The sequence below is a fragment of the Microtus oregoni genome, unplaced genomic scaffold, assembly GCF_018167655.1.
Source record: "Microtus oregoni isolate MIOR12 unplaced genomic scaffold, Mior012 000061F_ref0000440, whole genome shotgun sequence".
Classification (NCBI taxonomy): domain Eukaryota; kingdom Metazoa; phylum Chordata; class Mammalia; order Rodentia; family Cricetidae; genus Microtus; species Microtus oregoni.
The window spans coordinates 9,595,635-9,614,077 of NW_024543871.1; the positions used below are offsets into that span (position 1 = coordinate 9,595,635).

Consider the following 18,443-nt stretch of genomic DNA (forward strand, 5'->3'; position numbering starts at 1 on the left):
ATCCCCAGTTTTCCTAACCATTAAGTCATTCCTTCCCATGAAATCACCATGGTGACCTGTTCTCTTGGCTGAGCAACAGGCAGGAAGACTAATTGCTGCTGAGCAGGCAGTTTGGGAAAGATGAGAAGAAATAGGGCAGTGAACTTCATCTCTCATACTGCTGACCCAGCTCTCTATCTTGTTAGTCTTGAAACACATCCAAAGCTTTTTAATAAGCTTACTGAGGGCAGAGCCAAGGACTTACATTATGTATGTGTGATCAGAAAAAAAGTCATGCGCAAGATGAGAAAAACCATCTGCTTTGATTAGAAGGTGGGGAGAAGGCCCTTTACCTGTGAGCTGGCACGCAGGCCTGCCCCAGTTTAGAGGTGTCGCGCCATCAGCCCCCACTGCCTGTATCTTACTGTCCTGTTTTGTTCTCTTCCACCAGCTGATCTACATGATGGCTACTACATATAACTTTGCGGTTTTGAAGTTTAAGAGTCGGGAAGATTGCTGCACTAAGTTCTAAATTGCATAAGGCTGATAAGGAGCATTAGAGAGCTCGCTCGGCTCTATAGCGTGAATATCACTGACCCTCCAGACTAAAGCAGAGTCTAGCTTTCTGCAGTTTGGCTACAGTAACTTGTAAATAGCTTCAGTTAACTCACTTTGCATGGTAGACTAAATAATATGACTTACTGTAAGTGGATGACAAAAGAATGGGGTCTAGTTCCACAGTTTGAAAAGGATTGTAATTTACTGACACTGGTGAGCATCCTTTGAAAAATAATTTTCTTGAACTTAAACTTAGAGCACTATCTCTAAATGAAGTATTAACACCGTGAAATACCTGCATTTTCCATTATTCTCGCTTGCTTGATAACCAGCCTTAATGACGGAAAGAAAACAAGTGCTGAAAATGGAAGTTATAACCTAAATTTCATTTTGACATACTCTTTTCTAGAAAATATTTTCCAAGTATATTTTAAATTCCATTTAAGAGGTTTTTATATCCATGGTTCATTCATACCAAATAAATGCCCTTTCAAGTAGGCCATATAAATTTGAAGAAGGGTGTCACCCATTTGATTTTTCTAAAAAATGATTACATATTTCTGGTATAACAGTCACTTCTTCAGAACCCACAAAACTAGTAATTTCAAATTGTGAATAGTGACTGTTCCCTCATAACTAGGTTCTTACGTGGCATGTAGGATTTTAATGGGAAGAGAAGTTGGGTCCAGATCTGAAGGTCTCATCTATGTTGAGAAGGAAGTATGATATAAGAAGAAAGTATGGCATTTAAGGAAACTGAGCTGTGTAGATTTGTTTCAGGAAATAGGAAAATACACAGGAAGGATGTGTCTTGTCACATAAACTGTAAAGAATGACAAGGACTTTTATGTGAAATGAACTTAGAGGAAATGAAGTAATGGCAGTTATAAAAGGAAGAATATGGGTTTCACTGCGAAAATGTGTAAACATATAGACTGCATACTTTCAATTTTGGTTTTAACATTTAATTTTTCCATGTTAAATATATAGTTCTATAATTACTCAAAATAAACATTTTTCACACTTGTAGGCCTTTGGGGGATTTTTTTTTACCCACAGACAAGTCTTTATCTTACATTTTTAACCTAAAAAGCAATGTTTCTGAACCTCTACATTTGTCTTTAAAATTACTCTCAAAGTGGTGAAGAGCACTGCCTTGTATTTCATTTTCACTTCTTAACAATAACTCCGGCCATTTTATTCCCAAGTTTACTATATTTGCATACTAACTTTTCTTCAGCCTCTTAGTGTGAAGCCAACTAGTAGAGCACCCTGTGCGTCTGCCACCCTGCTAGCAGGAGAGCATTACTAGTGAATAACCCTCGCCCCGCTCCAGCTGACCCGTCTAATCTGACTACCAGCTCGCTTTGCCTTCTCACATGCTCACTAGCCATCATGCTCACCCTTCTTTTCCAGATCCACTTCCTCATGATACTGTCTTCTAACTGGGCTTACTTAAAGGATGCAAGCAAAATGCAGGCTTACCAGGATATCAAAGCAAAGGAAGAACAGGAACTGCAAGATATCCAGTCTCGATCAAAAGAACAACTCAATTCTTACACTTAAAAGCGTTTGCCAGAGTGTGTCAGCCGACGAATTTACAGCTCTGACAAATCATCAGACAGCTGCTCTGCAGTACAGATGTGTATCCCACCAAACAAATGTAGACATACCAACATTTCACTGTCTGTCTCAAGCTGCTGGGGTGGATCTCTAGGAAAACCTTCCAGTGGGTAAATCATTTTCTTTAGAACAAATATTGGAGGTTTCATGTTAGCCATTTTAAAAGGCAACACTTTTGAAAGAAAGACCGTTCGTCCTTTGGAAAGTCGTGGCATGTGCCCATGACTGCTACAGCAGTTCTAACACAGGCTTACATCATGCTTCTTGATGCGGACCTGTGGCATGCCAGTATCAAAGGATGTGACTCTAGATTTTCATATGCCACCTGTCCTCAAGCGTTATCAAAATAGAATTGGTGTGAAGTTCATTTCTGATAGCTGACCTTTATTAACCTTTGATAATGTCATTCCTTCAAACCTGTAAAAATTAGCATCCCCAATGTCTCACTCATTCATTTCCCATGCCACTCAGAAATCTTAGTAATGCTAAAATGAGCTGCAATTATGCTAAATTTATCAGTGCAGAAGCTGGATTCTGACTCGAGCTCTGCAAAGTCAGCTTTATAGTAGCTCACATCGTAACAAAATGATAGTGACGATTCGGTGATCACCATTCTTGTTTGGAAATAAATGTCAGCTCTGCCTTAATATTTGCTTTAAATTTTTAAGAATTTATACTGTAAGCAGAGACCCAAAATCCCTTCATAAAATTCTGTTCCATGAATATTTTTCTTAAGAAGTGTTACCTTGTTAAAATGACCACCATTCTAAACCATTTTTAAGTGGTCTGGATAGTGAGTTTACAGTTTCCTACCAACTATCTAAAACCTAACTGCAAATTGACCACAGACCTCCTACTTTTATAGACTTTAATACATAAGTAATTTAAATTAGGATTGGTATTTGTTTTCTTATCTAAATCTTAATTTCCTGGAATAATAATGTTTGATGTTCAGCAAGAAAACTGCTTGAGTTTAAGCCATTTTCAAAAGAAACTTGCCTTCTAACTCATTGTGTTCCAGAATATTAAGTGACTAATAGGTACTGGGTATTAGTGATGGTAAGTTTTGTGTTGTTCTTTCTGGAATGATCCATACATATAACTGTGGGGTGCATCAGTGCTTTTCAAAGGGGCTGCATACTATAGGGTTAACTATGTATATTCATGTTAAGAGTTACCTTGTGGTTAGGCTGTTTCCTGGATTTTAAAACATATACATGTGCAGAAATGTATTCAAATGAAAGGAAGCATACCTTTATCAAGATGCTATTAAAATCGAACATCAACTATCGTACTTCATTTGGACTTTTTTCTTTTGGTCAATGCCGAAAAACGCCTATTTGGGTTCTTTTTAATTGGGAGACGCCCTCTTCTGTGTAGAACAGTTGTTCCAAGATAGCTTAGTGTTTTGTTTTCCTGTTGCATGACAGAGTCCATATTTTTTTCCAGCAGTGGAGGTGCTGTTAGAGTCCAGTGTTCTAGAAGAGGCAGTGTCTAAAGCCTAATTTTACTTTTCTAATTCTGGTAGCTATTGCCAGGAATTAATGAACGTTTTGTTGAAGTAGTCTAATATTTTTTATGTAAAGAGCATTAAATTTTGCTATGTATAAATTTTTGTAACCTAACAGTGAATCAATATTTTCTATCAGTGCCAAGGGCTTCCTGTAGTTCTATTCAAGTGTTACAATAAATATTTGTAGATAATAGTCAATACTTGTGTATGCTTATTTTAAAGATCTATTTAGGTGGAAATAGTTGTGGATGTACTAAAGAGTAATGAAATAAAATTATAGCTTCATTTGCTTGCCGTTTTACCATACATAAATCCTATCTTTCTCTGTTCGCAGTATGGTGTCATTTTTAAATAATATACATCAAGATTTCACACGGGAGAATGCTATGGGTTTTATTTTGCACACACATACAAATCTGTTTTTAGCCTGAACAATTTGAGAAATATTGTAACCTACTGAGCCCTATTTTATATAAAATGCTACTAGTGGCACTTAAGAGGTCTATGAAAGGCACAGGATTTTCCTAACTAGTTTCTCCAATAAAAAGCTATCCGCCTATAGGATTAACACATGGCTTAATCTTCGGCAAAGTAGAAATAATGGGGGAACCTTAATAAAGGTCTATTTGCTGGTGACTCATTTTCAACCCCAAAGTCTAGGGGGAAAAGATCTATTTGGGACTAGAATAACAACTCATTCTAACAGTTATTCTTTGAAGCAGCACTACAGTTGTTACTTGAAATTTTATTCTATAATTTGAAAGATGACTGTCAGTATGATTATGCATTTTGATTGTCTACACCTGACCTTTCTTAGTGAGACCCAACCTTTGGCAGCATGGACACAATAACATCTCTATATGAGGTGTTGATTCTGGATCACTGCCATTCATTCGTACTGTAGAACAATCAGGAGCCCAAATGCAATGAAATTTGTCTCACTTAATACCTTCTGCTTAGCTTGCATTTTGTGCCATTGGATAAGCCACAGGAACCTCCTGAATAAACTCTAATGGTTTAGCAAAATCACAAGCAGTCTTAATTGACAGTAATTCCAGACAAACATAGGAACCTCCAGAAGGCACAGGTTTTTTCCAATTACCTCTTGTAAAACATTTTACAAGATAAAAATGAGCCAGGCGGTGGCACACACCTTTAATTTCAGCTCTCAGAAGAGGCAAGCAGATCTGAGTTCAAGGCCAGCGTGGTCTACAGAGTGAGTTCCAGAACAGCCAGGGCAGTTACACAGAGAAGACCTGTCTTGGGAAAAAAAATGAAGTAAAAGTTACAGGGGAAGCCTACATACTTAAAAAATCAGTAAGTCCACTCATTATAAGTAAGGGTCAAGGATATTACAGTAAAGATGATGGCTTACTCCTACTACAAAATATCTTAGACCAGGTAACTTATAAAGAAGGAAATTTGGTCGTTTTGTTTTTTGTTTTGAGACAAGGTTTCTCTGTGTAGCTCTGGTTGTCCTGGAACTTACTATGAAGACAAGGCTGGCCTCAAACTTAGATCTGCCTGCCTCTGCCTCCCAAGTGCTGAGATTAAAGACATGCACCACTACCACCCAGCTAAGTTTGGGGTCTTTTTTGTTTTGCTTTACAGTTCTGGAGACTTGAGAAGCTGAGTAACAAAATGCTGGCAATTTCAGTGGGTCAGGCCTTGGCTTATACAGCGATCAAGTTCTTGGTACATCTGGAAGGGACAGCTGCTGTCTCCCCAAAATCTGAGAGGCAAATGGGCCTACAGTGAGGTCATTTATTCTATTTAAGAGGGTTCTGGTTTCATGCCTTGATCATCTCCTAGAAGCCCTCCTCCTAATATTATCACACTAAGGTTTAAGTTCCAACATATGAATATCAGCAAGTCCTACACATTTAACCACAACAGATGGCAAAATATCACTTATAGGCATTACGATGGAAAAAAAAATTGTGTTCATGTCTAGGGGGAAAACTCTGCTGGATGGATGACTTCCTGTTTTACACATCAGAGCCAAAGTACAGAGCATGAGGCACTCAGCTTAAACTTAGCAAAGGCAGGCCTGGGAGCAGACAAGCTAAATTTTCAAATAGGTGGAATAGGTGTAACTTAAGACAAAACCAGAGAGGGGAGTGTCATTTTAGTGTAATGAATAAATTCCATAGCTAAAGAAAGGAATGTGAATGAGCTGCGTGCCTTGAAAGGGAGGCAGAGGCAGATGAATCTGTGTGAGTTCAATGCCAGCCAGGGCTTCAGACTTGTCTCAAAACAATAAAAAGGATGGTGGAAGGGTTCAACTGTTACTGTTGTTTCATACATTATGGTACCAAATTAAAACCACGTTAAAAAAAATCACTACACACAAATATTTTATTGACAATTTTAATTACAGAAAAATAAGAATACTATTACATGACTTCTTGTATGTAAAAGCTAGACAGCTAATGTGATTACCAGATGTCATCTTGTTCTTCATGAGAAAAGTCTCGAGAACTAAAAAGAAAAATCAGATATTTAAAAAATTCATTCCAACTTCTAGATCAGTTGTTTTCAACCTGTGGGTCATTATGGGGGGAATGTGTGGTGAGGGGAGTTGGTGTCAAATGATCCCTTCACAGGAGATGCCTAAGACTAGCAGAAAATACAGGTACCTACATTATAATTTATAACTGTATCAAATTAGTTATGAAGTAGCAACAAAAATAATTTTATGATTGGCAATCAGCACAACATGAGGAATAAAAAAAGATGGCAGCATTAGGAAGGTTGAGCATCACTGTTCTAGACCATCACAATGTTCGTACTGTAGGATTGTATCAGGGCCAATTTCAAAGAAAATCACAATGTACTTTTAAAAGCCAGTATTGTTTTCATTGTGTTTTTTCAATGCCGGGTGTCATGCATCCCTGGCTGGTCCCAAACTACATAACCAAAACTGACCTTAAATTTCTATTTCTCTCGCTTCCACCTCTGGGTGTTGGAATTATAGGCATGCAGCACCACACCTTCTTTAAGAGGTGTTGGAGATTGAACCCAGGGATCCCCGCATTCTAGCTAAACACTACTAAACTGAGCTAAATCTCCATCCCTTTTAAATTAATTATTTGAGAGACTCACTACGTAGCTCAAGTAACTTCAAACTCTTGATCTTCCTGCCTCAGTCTCCTGAATGCTGCGTACACTACCATGCCCAACTTTCAAAAGTCAGTTATTTTTACTGATTCAGTAATTTAAGGCAAGCCCAACTACTTGATAATTTTTAGCTGACAAAATGAGCAATAATGGTTCGCCTGAAGGACATAATGTTTGAGGGAAATCATACCTTTCATCCTTGTCACTAGGTGCCATCGTGTCCACTAGTGAGTATTCTATGGATGATTTTTTTGAGCTCTTCCACAGGATGGGGAAAGAAGAATTTTGAAACAAGTTAAATGTCATGAAACAGAGGCTTTTACACCTGATCTTAGCAGAAACCCAAGAATTGGTACACTTTGATTTCTCCAATTATTCTGGAAATATATATAAGAGCCTAATAAAAGGCCTCTTTAAAGTCAAATTTAGCAAGCACATCAAAATAATCTAATGCATGCATTTTCAATAATCATAATTCAGATGGAATAATTTTTCACAATTCATAACTCAATGATACATCACTACTGCTTGTTTTCAAATAAGACATCCCAACTGATACAAAATGACAAATCAGAATCTTTTCAATGTTTTACCTAAACCAAAACCAAAATTTTGTCAACAGTGTAATATATGTTTAAAGATTCATGGTTCCATTTCAAATATTCACTTTTTAGCCTTTAATCTTTTGTCTTCAACAGAGAACACATGTTCCAAGGTGTTAGACTAAGCCTCCCCAGTGACTACCCTCTGTTCTGCCACCCCACATTACTATCCATAGCACAGGCACCTTATCTGCATTTGATTGCTCCTGTCTCTGCTGGATGATTTTCATGTATTTCTCTAAAGGATTTTCACCAGGAGCTGATTTGTCTTTCTGTTCTTGAACACTTTTTTCTAATTCTTCTTCTATTTCAACCTTCAGTGATTCTTCAATCATCCTCTGGAAACAGGCCAGTGCCAAAATAAGAAATACATGAACATGTTTTAAAAGCTTCTCAGTGTCTACAAATCATAGTAATAGGATCCTTACCCTGGAAGTACAACTTGCATACCAGAGAAATATGTATATATGTGTATTTAAATGGAAGTCACTGCTACCATCAGACAAATTTATCATTTCAAGGAAGGAAGGGTAGCCAAAGAAACATTTCTAAGGCATGTTAAGTGGCCAAAGTAATCCATCTGCCTAGCAATAAAATCAGAACATGGAAGGCAAGGAGAGAGGTAGACAAAGAAGATGTGTGTGAATAGAAGTCACTGAAGACTGACTAGAGGCACCTCCTTGCCTTAGCTCTTCCAGGCTGGATAGCTGGCTGTGTTGGAATATGTGTACAGGGGAAGTTACACAATAGATGAGAGTGCATGGGAGCGACTTTTCAAAACTCAGATGCTCAGAAGGCAAGCAAAACAAGGAGAGGAGAGGGAATGCCTTTCAAGTTACCTGCTGCTTCTTTAACCTCACAGCACTACTGGCTCAATCCCTGAGCTCAACGTACTTGCTGAAGGTGTACACTGGAGAAACTTGTACAGGGATATAAGTGACACATTACCCGCTCCTGCTCCAGTTTTTCCAGCTCTCTTCTTTCCCTCTCTAGAGCTTCTTGCCGTTCATACTGCCTTTGTTCTTCTCTCTGCCTCCGTTCTTTCATGTGCAGCTCCCACAGCTGTTGTTCTCCTTCTTGTTCTCTAGTTTGGCTCTGACCAGCACCTAACAGGACAAAAAAAAATGAACCGAGTAGCTGCCAATATGATTTTTCACATTTGGTCTTCTGCAGGCCTGCTTGATTTTCTACTGATTCTGATGACCTATTCTAAGCTGTTGCTCTATTTTATTGTCTTCCATCCCAGACTGACCCATAGCAACATACCCGACTTTTACTTTCCTGGATATAAACCAGCACGCCACAAACAACCTCAACTGTTCTCCCTCCATCCCATATCCTCTTCACTCATCTCTTCTCTCCCTGCTTCAGCCTCTCCATAGCAAATCCTGCATTTCTGCCTTCACATTTGAGTACAATCCTTCCTCTGTCTTCAGAATCATTAGCCCCTATTTCCACAACCATTTAAAAACCCTTTCTCCTTACTCCTAAAAAGATGCTCAAGTCATTCCTGGCCCAAACAAAATAGAACTCCCTCCTCTGCTTCATCCTTGTCACCACTCTAGCTATGTCACTAGTTACATCTCTATGCACTGAACCTGGTCCTTCCTAGGGACCATCTTTTTTCAATTTTTATTGTACAGCTGGTTTTGCTTGCACATGTGTCTACCATGTGGATGCAATGCCTGAGACGAACAGAAGAGGGTGTCAGATTCTCTTGGACTGGAGTTACAGATGGCTATGAGCTGCCATAGAGTTGATGGGAATCAATCCTGGATCTTCTGGAAGAGGTGGCAGTGCTTTTAACGACTGAGCCCATCTCTCCAGCCCCTCCCTAGGGACATTTTAACCCCCAATTATTTCCATGTTTTTCTTCATTCCCAACCATTCTCCCCAGCCTCACAACCATGTTTTTAGTGGACTTTCTGTCACAGGCATAGAGAAATTCCACAACACTAGCCTTCTCCTCCCAAAGTTATACTGTTTTTTTTTCATCATCTTTGTCTAGATAGGCCACAAACACACATAAGTATAGCGCTAGCAATCCAAGAATCTGAGTCCATACATTCAAGGGAAGGCCAGGCAACATACTTATCCCATGTCCACTGAGCCTCCAGGGCTTGTGTGATTGTACAATTCATCTTGCTGCTATAGAGACACTTCTTCTGTGAGGTCCTCCTTACCCTCCAAGTGATACATAAACATGCCAGTGAGTTACTTGCCAGTATCTTATACCTTCTTTCTAGAACATCATGTATGTTTATTTTTCCCCACTTCTATTTCTTCTGAGCAAGGCCCGTTGTCCTAGCTAGAGTTTCTACTGCTGTGAAGAGACACCACAACCACATCAACTCTTACAAAGGAAAAACTTTTAGTTGGGATGGCTTATATTTTTAGAGCTTAGGTCCATTATCATCATGGTAGGACATGGTGGCGTGAAGACAGACAGGGTGCTGGAGAAGGAGCTGAGAGTTCTACATCCTGACCCATAGGCAACAGGAAGTGAACTGTCACACTGGGTGTGGCTTGAGCAAATATGAGACCTCAAAGCCCACCTCCACAGTGACACACTTCCTACAACAAAGCCACACCTCCTAATAGTGCCACTCCCTATGGGCTTAGAGAGGCAATTATATTGTCCGCTCCCTTTCCATCCTTAAGTCTCAATTTCAAAGATGATGATGCTGGCCATTCTTTTAGCTCTGGCCCATGACCTACATTTTTCACTCAAACAATGCCAATCAGCGACAATGTCACAGGTTTACCAGAGGACTTCAGACCCTTATTCCAAATGCTTAGCAGGAATGGAGTTTTGCTGACAAGAGAATGGCAGCACAGATCTGTCTGTCTGTCTGTCTGTCTACCTACCTACCTACGTCATAAAATTAAAATAGCAGAGATTCACACTTCCACAGGCACAACTATCCTGTCCCTCCTTGCTGATGGAGGAGAGGTTAGTTCAAATGGTTCTACTTTCCCAAAGGGAATAGCAATAACAAAATAGGACTGTGGCTGAAAGAGAGGAAAAAGAGGAACCAGAAGAAGATGAAAAGGGGAAAGGGGAAAGAGAGAGGAAGTGCAGAAACTTCTTTGGGCACAAAAGCCAAGACCAGAGGTATATGTATTAGGTACTTCAAGAACACCACATTTTGACCTTCTTTGTGCCTAGATGAAGAGGCAGAGATGAATATAAGAGAATGTCTCAAGCGATCAACACATACCCATGCTCTTACTAATTATTTAAAAAGCCACCAATGTGGTCTTCTATACATCTCAAGGCAGCTACTCACTGATTCCCCTTAGCTATTATTTTGGTTCCTTTCCTCAGTTCTGTAAACATGGCTGCTGTACCTTCTGTGCCTTCTATCAAGGGCATGTGTGATGGTCTGCTGGACTCCTTCACTGCACCCATCCCCTTTTTTTCCAGAATCTCCATTAAGGCAGGAGCTTGGTTTGGCTTACTGATTGTATCCTGCCCCTAGGCAAGTGCCCAACAGAGAGAAGGTGCTTGGTTGAGTTTAGTTAAATGAATTACTTTCCAAAGCACACTTACTCGGCAGTGAGTATAATCAAAATCACTTGCTCCTTTCAATAGTTCCTCATCTTCCTGAGTACTGTGGCTTAAACCAAGAAACTACTATGGAGAGACTGCGTGTGTGGGTGGGTGGGAGGTGATGCTGGCGTCCCTGTTTGGACAGCACTAAGAGGCGGCTTTAAGTAAGACATTTCCTTTCAAGTTTGAGGCCAAGAAGAAAAGGCCTGGCTGTTGGGTGGGCTGAAACAAAGCACAAACCTCCTCTCAGTTCTTCTCTCTGCTCCCTCTACCACCTGACAGAGAAGTGGAGAAGCTGAAGAAGAGAAAGAAGCATTGGCCAGGCAGAAGTCTGATGACCAGTGACAATGTAATGATACCAACATTTCTGAAGATTGAAATATCTATCCTAACTTATGACATAGGGGAAGTAAGACACCCAATACTAAAATGTTGTGATTATACTAAAAATATAAAATGATACTTGACCATTAATTCAGGTTTTTACCACAATTTCTATGGATAAGGTTCTTTACGAAACAATTTTGGCAGAAGTCTTAAGGGAAAAGCATAATTGCATTGTTCGACTCTGACAAAGTGAACATTTTTTAAAAAGACTTAATGAGAAGTCTTACTCTCAGGTTTCCTTAGCAGTTTGTACATGGCCACATAGGAAGACTTCCTTCAGAATGTCATTAATAATGATAATACCACAAGCCCAAATCTCTGAATAATGTTTATGAAATTCCGATAGGGCCAGAGAGATGGCTCAGCAAGTAGATGTACTTGCTACCAAATCCAAGTTTGATCAATGACAACTGACTCCCACAAGCTGTCCTTTGACCTCCACAAACAAACGCACAGAAACAAATAAAACCCCAAACAAACAAAGGAACAATTAATGTTCCTGGAGAAATGGCTTGGCAATTAAAGTGTTTGCTACTCTTCCAGAGAACCAGCATTTGGGTCCCAGAACCTATCACTAGGTAGCTCACAATTGTCTGTAACTCTAACTCCAAAGAGTCCAATGTGTTCTTCTGGCCTCCCCAGGCACCTGTACTCTCATGAACATATACAGACAAACACCAGTGTACACAATTAATGAAATAAATAAGTAAATGTAATAACAGAAGAGCTTTAGAAATCGGGAAACAATTTACAGAGTACACAAATCAGCGTGCAACATGTGGCTATTGGTTACTGATAGTTTAAGAAAAGAATCACTTACCTGGGCAGTCATATGAAATTGGTCTGGAAGACACAGTAGCTGCAGCAAGATCTATGCTAGGCATGTCACCAGCAGGGTAGAGTCCTTCTGCTTCAAACTGTTCTGGCTTGGTCCCTGCATTCACATGAGGTGTAACTAATTATGCATGAGTCCTTAGTAACAGCAGAAAGTGAAAGAAGGGCTATGTAGTGCAGGGATGGAGGGTGCTTGAGGGTTGGGGAGTAGTGGAGATAGATCTAACCATGGAACACTAAAGCTGCACTAAAAGCAAATGGGGGCCTTCTCCCACAGGGGTCTTAGTACAACCACTTACAAGATGCTCAACTTTCAAAGTTTCTTTCTATTTTAAAAATGATATTCAGTTACAAAACTAGATTCATCATTCAACAGAGAATTCATTTTGTTTGCAGATAAAATCCTTTGAATTCAATTGTAATATAATAAATTCAATTTTAATAATTTGAATTCAGTATTAATATTTTAATGACCAAAAGCAGTCAATATCCTGGCACAGATGAAGGAGGGATTCAAAAGCCCCACTACTTAACTGAGGAGCTTTGGTAGCTGAAAGCTACTGGAGTAGGGAAGAGAGGTTTCTTTTTAAGGGAAGAGGCTCCTACTAAGTTGCCCCTGCTCTAGTGGATGACCCTACACCCATGCACATATGGACAACTCTGACTGGACTCACTGGGTTATGAAGCTGGGAGGGAGACATGACAACAGGGAGTCAGGAAGAAGTTTGAGGGGAGTAGGCAGTGGCTATAATCAAAATACATTGTATATACATGTCTGAAATTCTCAAAGAATGAAAAAATTTAATGAATTAACAAAGTCTATTAACTAGAGTTAAAAAATTCACAAAATTTACTAAAGCTTTCCATTTAACTATGCAAAATGATTCTTTCAGATTTGAAATGAAACAACAAGCCCAAATGATAGAGCATATACAAATGTAAAGAATTCTCAAGCTGGAAAGAGTCTCAGAGGTGAAGGACCCTATACCATCCAAGGCATGGTTATAGCTAGGCCACCACTTTCTTGTCTCTCATCTTAATTTTTGTGTGTGCATGTGGCAGCCAGGTCAATGTTTGGTGTCTTCCTCAATCACTCTCCACCTTACTTTCTGTGAGAGAGTCTATCACTCAACCCTGAAAGGTCAGTGATTTGGCTAGGCTGGCTAGCCAGTGAAGCCCCATGCATCCTGCTGTCTCCAGCTCCCCAGTGCTGGGCCATAGGAGTACACCACTGTGCCCAGCTTTTATGCAGGTGCACTTTACAGACAGAGCCATTGCCCCAACCCCTCATTTGAACATTCTTTCACTTCCATTCTATCAGTATAAGCTAAAGAAAGTATTTCATTCCACAGAAAAGAAAAAGAATGAACAATGAGAAAATTACTTATTTTTTTTAAATTGAAGTAACCCCAACCTTGAAATATTAAAAATTCACTTTATGGCCTTAGTTTTAACTTGGAAACTATGTTATACCATTTTTTTCCAAAGGAAACTCAAATGCAACCTAAAATTCTTTGTGACAGAAAAATGAATCAAGGCTGGAAAGATTGCTCACCAAGTAAAGATGCTTCCCAATAAGCTTGACTACCTGAGTTCCATGCCTGGGACCTGACAAGAGAACTGACTCCTACAAGCTCTTCTCGGATCTCCACATGTGTCTATAATTCCAGCGTGACTAAAGTGGGATGGAAGGCCAAGCCAGGAGACTCTCTGTTAGTTAGCTCACTGGCTGTATAGCTTGGCATACCAATATATAATGATGAATAAAAACACCCTGGCCTTAAACAAGGTGGAAGATAATGTATGACATCTGAAGTTATCCTCTCACCTCCACACAGGTGCCACAGCACATGTATAACCATGCACATACATACACACACAAAACCTAATATTCAAAGCTTACATCTGAAAGGTGGTCCATACTCCTCATTATCTTTCAAAGATTGTTTGTCCACATTTGAAAATTCGCTTTTGTCTTGAGTTTCAGTTTGTCTTTGATAAAAGCTGGATTGAAAAAATAAAATACATGAATATAAAGTGTTACTAACATAAAAGCCAAGAGAATAGAGTGACAAAAGTTTTTTGGTTGCTGAAAATAATTTACAAAACTTCCAATTTTTTGGGAGGACTGGTTCTCTGTGATAGGCCTAGAACTCACTATGTAGCCCAGACTGACCTCAAACTCATGGTAATTCTCCTGTCTCAGTCTCTTGAATGTTGGGATTATAATAGGGATAAGCAAGCATGCTCTTGAAACTCATTTTTTATTGATTTATATAGAATGGCTCTACATGCCAGAGAGATGGTTCAGTAGTTGCTTTTCCAGAGGACCTGGGTTCAATTCCTAGCTCCCATGTGACTTTTCAAAATAGCCTGAAACTCCACGTCCAGGGAATCTGACAACCTCTTCTGGACTCTGCAGGCACCAGGTATGCTTATGGTACACAGACATAGAAGGAGACAAAATACCCATGCACATTAAAAAATAGTAATAAAAATGGCTCTAGGACCCAGTTGTAGTGTGTGTGTGTGTGTGTGTGTGTGTGTGTGTGTGTGTGGTGGGAGTGAGAATGGCTCCAGAGGACTGAGCTTGCCACCAAGCACTGTTCTTGGCAACTAATCTATATTTACTCAGCCACGTCCCTTGTTACCACCCCACGCCCTTAAGTAGTCACTGTTCCATTTAACAAAGAATATTGTACTCTCAATACCATTCCTCAGGTAGTTTTCCACTAACCACAAGACATTTTCTCAAAAGACAAATTCCATATGCCATCAGCACGAACCAGCTGAAAATGTAACTCCACAAGCCCAACTATGTGTCAAAGTGGGCTGACTTTTTTACTGTAGGCCTCCATGCTCTTTTAGGCTTGCTCATAAAAAAAAATTCAATACAAACTCTGCATGGGGACTCAGAAAGGCAGACAGGCTGGAAGAGCACTACAAGTTTGAAGCCAGCCTGGGCAACATAACAAATGAACCTGTCTGAAAAAAGAAGTACAACATAAAAATATTAAAGAATATAAATGCTCTAGGATCATGATTGGTCCAAATTGCAGTTTTCAAATCTGAACAGGTGGCCATTCCTAAACATCAGGTGCCAAGCTGGAGCTCAGAAGCAGGGACTCGGATCCCCTGCTGTGGTCTTGCCACTGAATCACAGACTCAATGACCCACTGTCCTAGTTCTAAAAAACATGCATGTCTTTCTACTTTGACAATCATACCCTAGAGCCCACTTACTTCAGAAATTATTTTAATGATACACAAACTGAAACCTTGTTTATCTTTAAATGCCAAAACATTTTTTGTTGATGTTTGTTTTTGAGATGGTCCTGGTAGTCCTGGAACTTAATATATAAACCAAGCTGGCCTTGAACTCAGAGATCTATCTGCCTCTGCCTGACTGCTGGAATTAATGGTGTGTGCCACCATACCCACCCTCAAAACATATTTTTTTTATTTATTTATTATGTATACAATATTCTGTCTGTGTGCCTGAAGGCCAGAAAAGGGCACCAGACCTCATCACAGATGGTTGTGAGCCACCATGTGGTTGCTGGGAATTGAACTCAGGACCTTTGGAAGAGCAGGCAATGCTCTTAACCACTGAGCCATCTCTCCAGCCCTCAAAACATATTTTTAAATGATATTTTGATATGTGGAAGTTCTCCAGTTTTAAAAAATGAGCCAAATTTATTTACTCTCACAAAGTTTATTTAATTTGTGTATCTTTATGAATTAAATTCATTCACAGACCTATAAATATTTTTATTTATATAATTATTTGCCTTCATAATTTAGATTACTTTTAAAGATCACAAATTATTTTATAATCTAACTGTAAATTCCAGATTGCCACATGATCTTTAATATTGCCTTAAAAGGCCAAAGAAGTGAAAGTCAAAACAGTAGGTCAGTAGCGTAAGTCAAGAGAAGCTGATGAGAAAATAACTTACCAGGCATTTTTCTGTGGAGCGCTGGAGAAAGAAGGATCAGAGAAGCTGTGCCTAGATGGAACAGGTGATGGCTGGGCTGTTGTTCTGTCAGGACAAGGACTAGAGGAAGCAACATGTGACCCAGCTGCTCTGTCAAGACAAGGGCTGGAGGAAGCAACATGTAGTCTACCAAGACCTACGAGGTAGAAGGAATTGGAGCAAGTATGTCACAAACTGCATAGAGAGGTATCAAAGTGGTTTTTTGGTTTTGGTTTTTGGAGACAGGGTTTCTCTGTAGCTTTGGAGCCTGTCCTAGAACTCACTCTTGTAGACCAGGTTGGCCGCGAACTCACAGAGATCCACCTGCCTCTGCCTCCCAAGTGCTGGGATTAAAGGCATGTGCCACCAATGCCCCACTTCAAAGTAAATTTTTAAAAGCTCTATTAAGTTGAAAATAAATCCTATGCCATCCTTGAAAATAGCCAAGCTTGATGTATGAGATCCATAAAGGCAATGATTCAAGATGATTCAAGCACCAAACTCAAACTGTATAAGCAACATGGAACATACAAATCAGCAAGATAAAGGCCATGTTGTTCCTGCAACACTTTTTTTTTTTTTTGGTTTTTCGAGACAGGGTTTCTCTGTAGTTTTGGAGCCTGTCCTGGAACTAGCTCTTGTAGACCAGGCTGGTCTCGAACTCACAGAGATCCGCCTGCCTCTGCCTCCTGAGTGCTGGGATTAAAGGCGTGCGCCACTACCGCCCGGCTACCTGCAACACTTCTGTATGCTAAAAAAAAAAAAAAAACAAAAACAAACAAACAAAACTCTAGTCCTTAACACCCTTTGTGCTTCAAGTTCCACACCAACCCCATGACATGGGAAGGCTACCATTGCTAACCACGGTATGGCAAGATGAGAATACCAGCACTGATGGAGCAGGCTCCTCCAAGCTATCTACTCAGTAAACTGCCTGAGTCTAAAGCATCTATGTCACAACCCTCTGGACAGTGGCTTACCTTCCAGATACATTTCATTATCAAGGCTTCTTCTCGATTTTGGATGGGGTGTAGAGGAGAGGCGTGTGGAGGAAGAGGTCCTGCGATGCCGTGAAGCTACACTGCCCATGAACGCTCTGGACACGTCACTCTTTTCTTCCTTCAGCACGTCCACAAGAGGCTGTTCAGAGACAACTCTGTCCTCTGCAGAAACACATCTGTCCATGGAACTGGAAGCTATGCTTCTGAGAGCTCCTAGTGAGTATACAGATGAAGGACACTTTGCTGGCTGAGGACTCACAGTAGGATTCCGAGTAACTCTTCGATGGTAATTTCTGAAAGCCTTTTCCAAGCGTTCAGCCTCTTGCTCTAGCTCTCTCACTTTGGCTTTAGTGCTACTGGCTAAGAACTCAAGGTCAGAGTCTGGGGAACCAGCCTCTGTTGCTGTATTTGCATAAGGTAAGACCCTTGACATAACTGCACCTGCCATAACCTTGTTCTGTTCAAGAGGTGCATTCAAGAAATCCCCACTTGTATCCTCATTGTGAGGTGCCATCTTGCCACTCACTAAACCACTCAGGGAATGAAGGGTCAAAGACTGCTTTGGATTTCGGAACACTTCATTCTCTAAGGCTGCAGGTCACAAAAAGAAAATATGAGAAATGAGAAGAAAAAGCTGTGAATAAAATTAAATTATGCTCAAAAATATTTTTAAAGTAGTAAGAAGAAGCTTGTACATTAAACAGTTTTTGAAGCCATAGTCATAACTATTAACATTGACTGAAAGCTAACTTCATGTCTCAAGCCTTTATAAACATGATATAATCTCACAATATGTTAAAAATGAGTCTGAAATACCTACATCTAGATGAGAAATAAAAATATATAATTTTCTTGATACAAAGTAGCCAGATCCGAACTGTAGTATATCCATCTACTAAATATTGTTTCATGAATACTCACACATTTGACTCCAACATAGTTTCCCCCAAAGCTTAAGTGTCAGATAACCTGACCACAAATTCTCACTGCTCTCCACTTAGAAAGGGGATAGTCTTCCTGAGATGGGGGCTACATGGTCAACAATTCCTAGAGATGCTGAGATTTTCTAGCATAAATCTTGTACCTATGCTGCCTCTTACCATGCAACACTTCCTTATGATGCTACAAAGACAAGTGTGCAATGGGCTAAGTCCATGTGTGTGGACAGCAGGAGGGCCCTAGTTTCGCTGATCTACTTCCACATTACAAGACTCCTATATTTTCAGTGGCAGACAGTCTGGCAAACAATTGCTAGTGAAAAATGAGAAACTGAAAAAGAGTTTCGAAATGAAAAATG

The 18,443-nt window shown here is 39.8% G+C and overlaps 2 protein-coding genes across 11 annotated transcripts in view; one reads left to right on the forward strand and one right to left on the reverse strand.

Annotated features, from left to right (window-relative positions):
• Gpm6b (glycoprotein M6B) overlaps nucleotides 1–3,454 on the forward strand; it is a 156,765-nt gene extending 153,311 nt beyond the window's left edge. For 3 of the 6 annotated variants that reach the window (XM_041640020.1, XM_041640015.1, XM_041640018.1), the window contains one exon: nucleotides 1,954–3,454. In XM_041640020.1, coding sequence (XP_041495954.1) covers nucleotides 1,954–2,103 — 150 coding nt within the window. In that variant the 3' untranslated portion in view covers nucleotides 2,104–3,454. Of the gene's footprint in view, nucleotides 1–430; nucleotides 1,567–1,953 lie in introns of those variants that run through there. The other 3 variants (XM_041640016.1, XM_041640019.1, XR_005973258.1) reach the window with 2 other exon arrangements.
• A 2,575-nt stretch (nucleotides 3,455–6,029) lies between these two features.
• Ofd1 (OFD1 centriole and centriolar satellite protein) overlaps nucleotides 6,030–18,443 on the reverse strand; it is a 48,424-nt gene continuing 36,010 nt past the window's right edge. For all 5 annotated transcript variants that reach the window (XM_041639983.1, XM_041639981.1, XM_041639979.1 and 2 more), the window contains 8 exons: nucleotides 17,126–17,737; nucleotides 16,128–16,302; nucleotides 14,073–14,173; nucleotides 12,156–12,269; nucleotides 8,344–8,501; nucleotides 7,581–7,733; nucleotides 6,984–7,051; nucleotides 6,030–6,154 (listed from right to left, as the gene is read on the reverse strand). In XM_041639983.1, coding sequence (XP_041495917.1) covers nucleotides 6,112–6,154; nucleotides 6,984–7,051; nucleotides 7,581–7,733; nucleotides 8,344–8,501; nucleotides 12,156–12,269; nucleotides 14,073–14,173; nucleotides 16,128–16,302; nucleotides 17,126–17,737 — 1,424 coding nt within the window. In that variant the 3' untranslated portion in view covers nucleotides 6,030–6,111. The remainder of the gene's footprint in view (nucleotides 6,155–6,983; nucleotides 7,052–7,580; nucleotides 7,734–8,343; nucleotides 8,502–12,155; nucleotides 12,270–14,072; nucleotides 14,174–16,127; nucleotides 16,303–17,125; nucleotides 17,738–18,443) is intronic.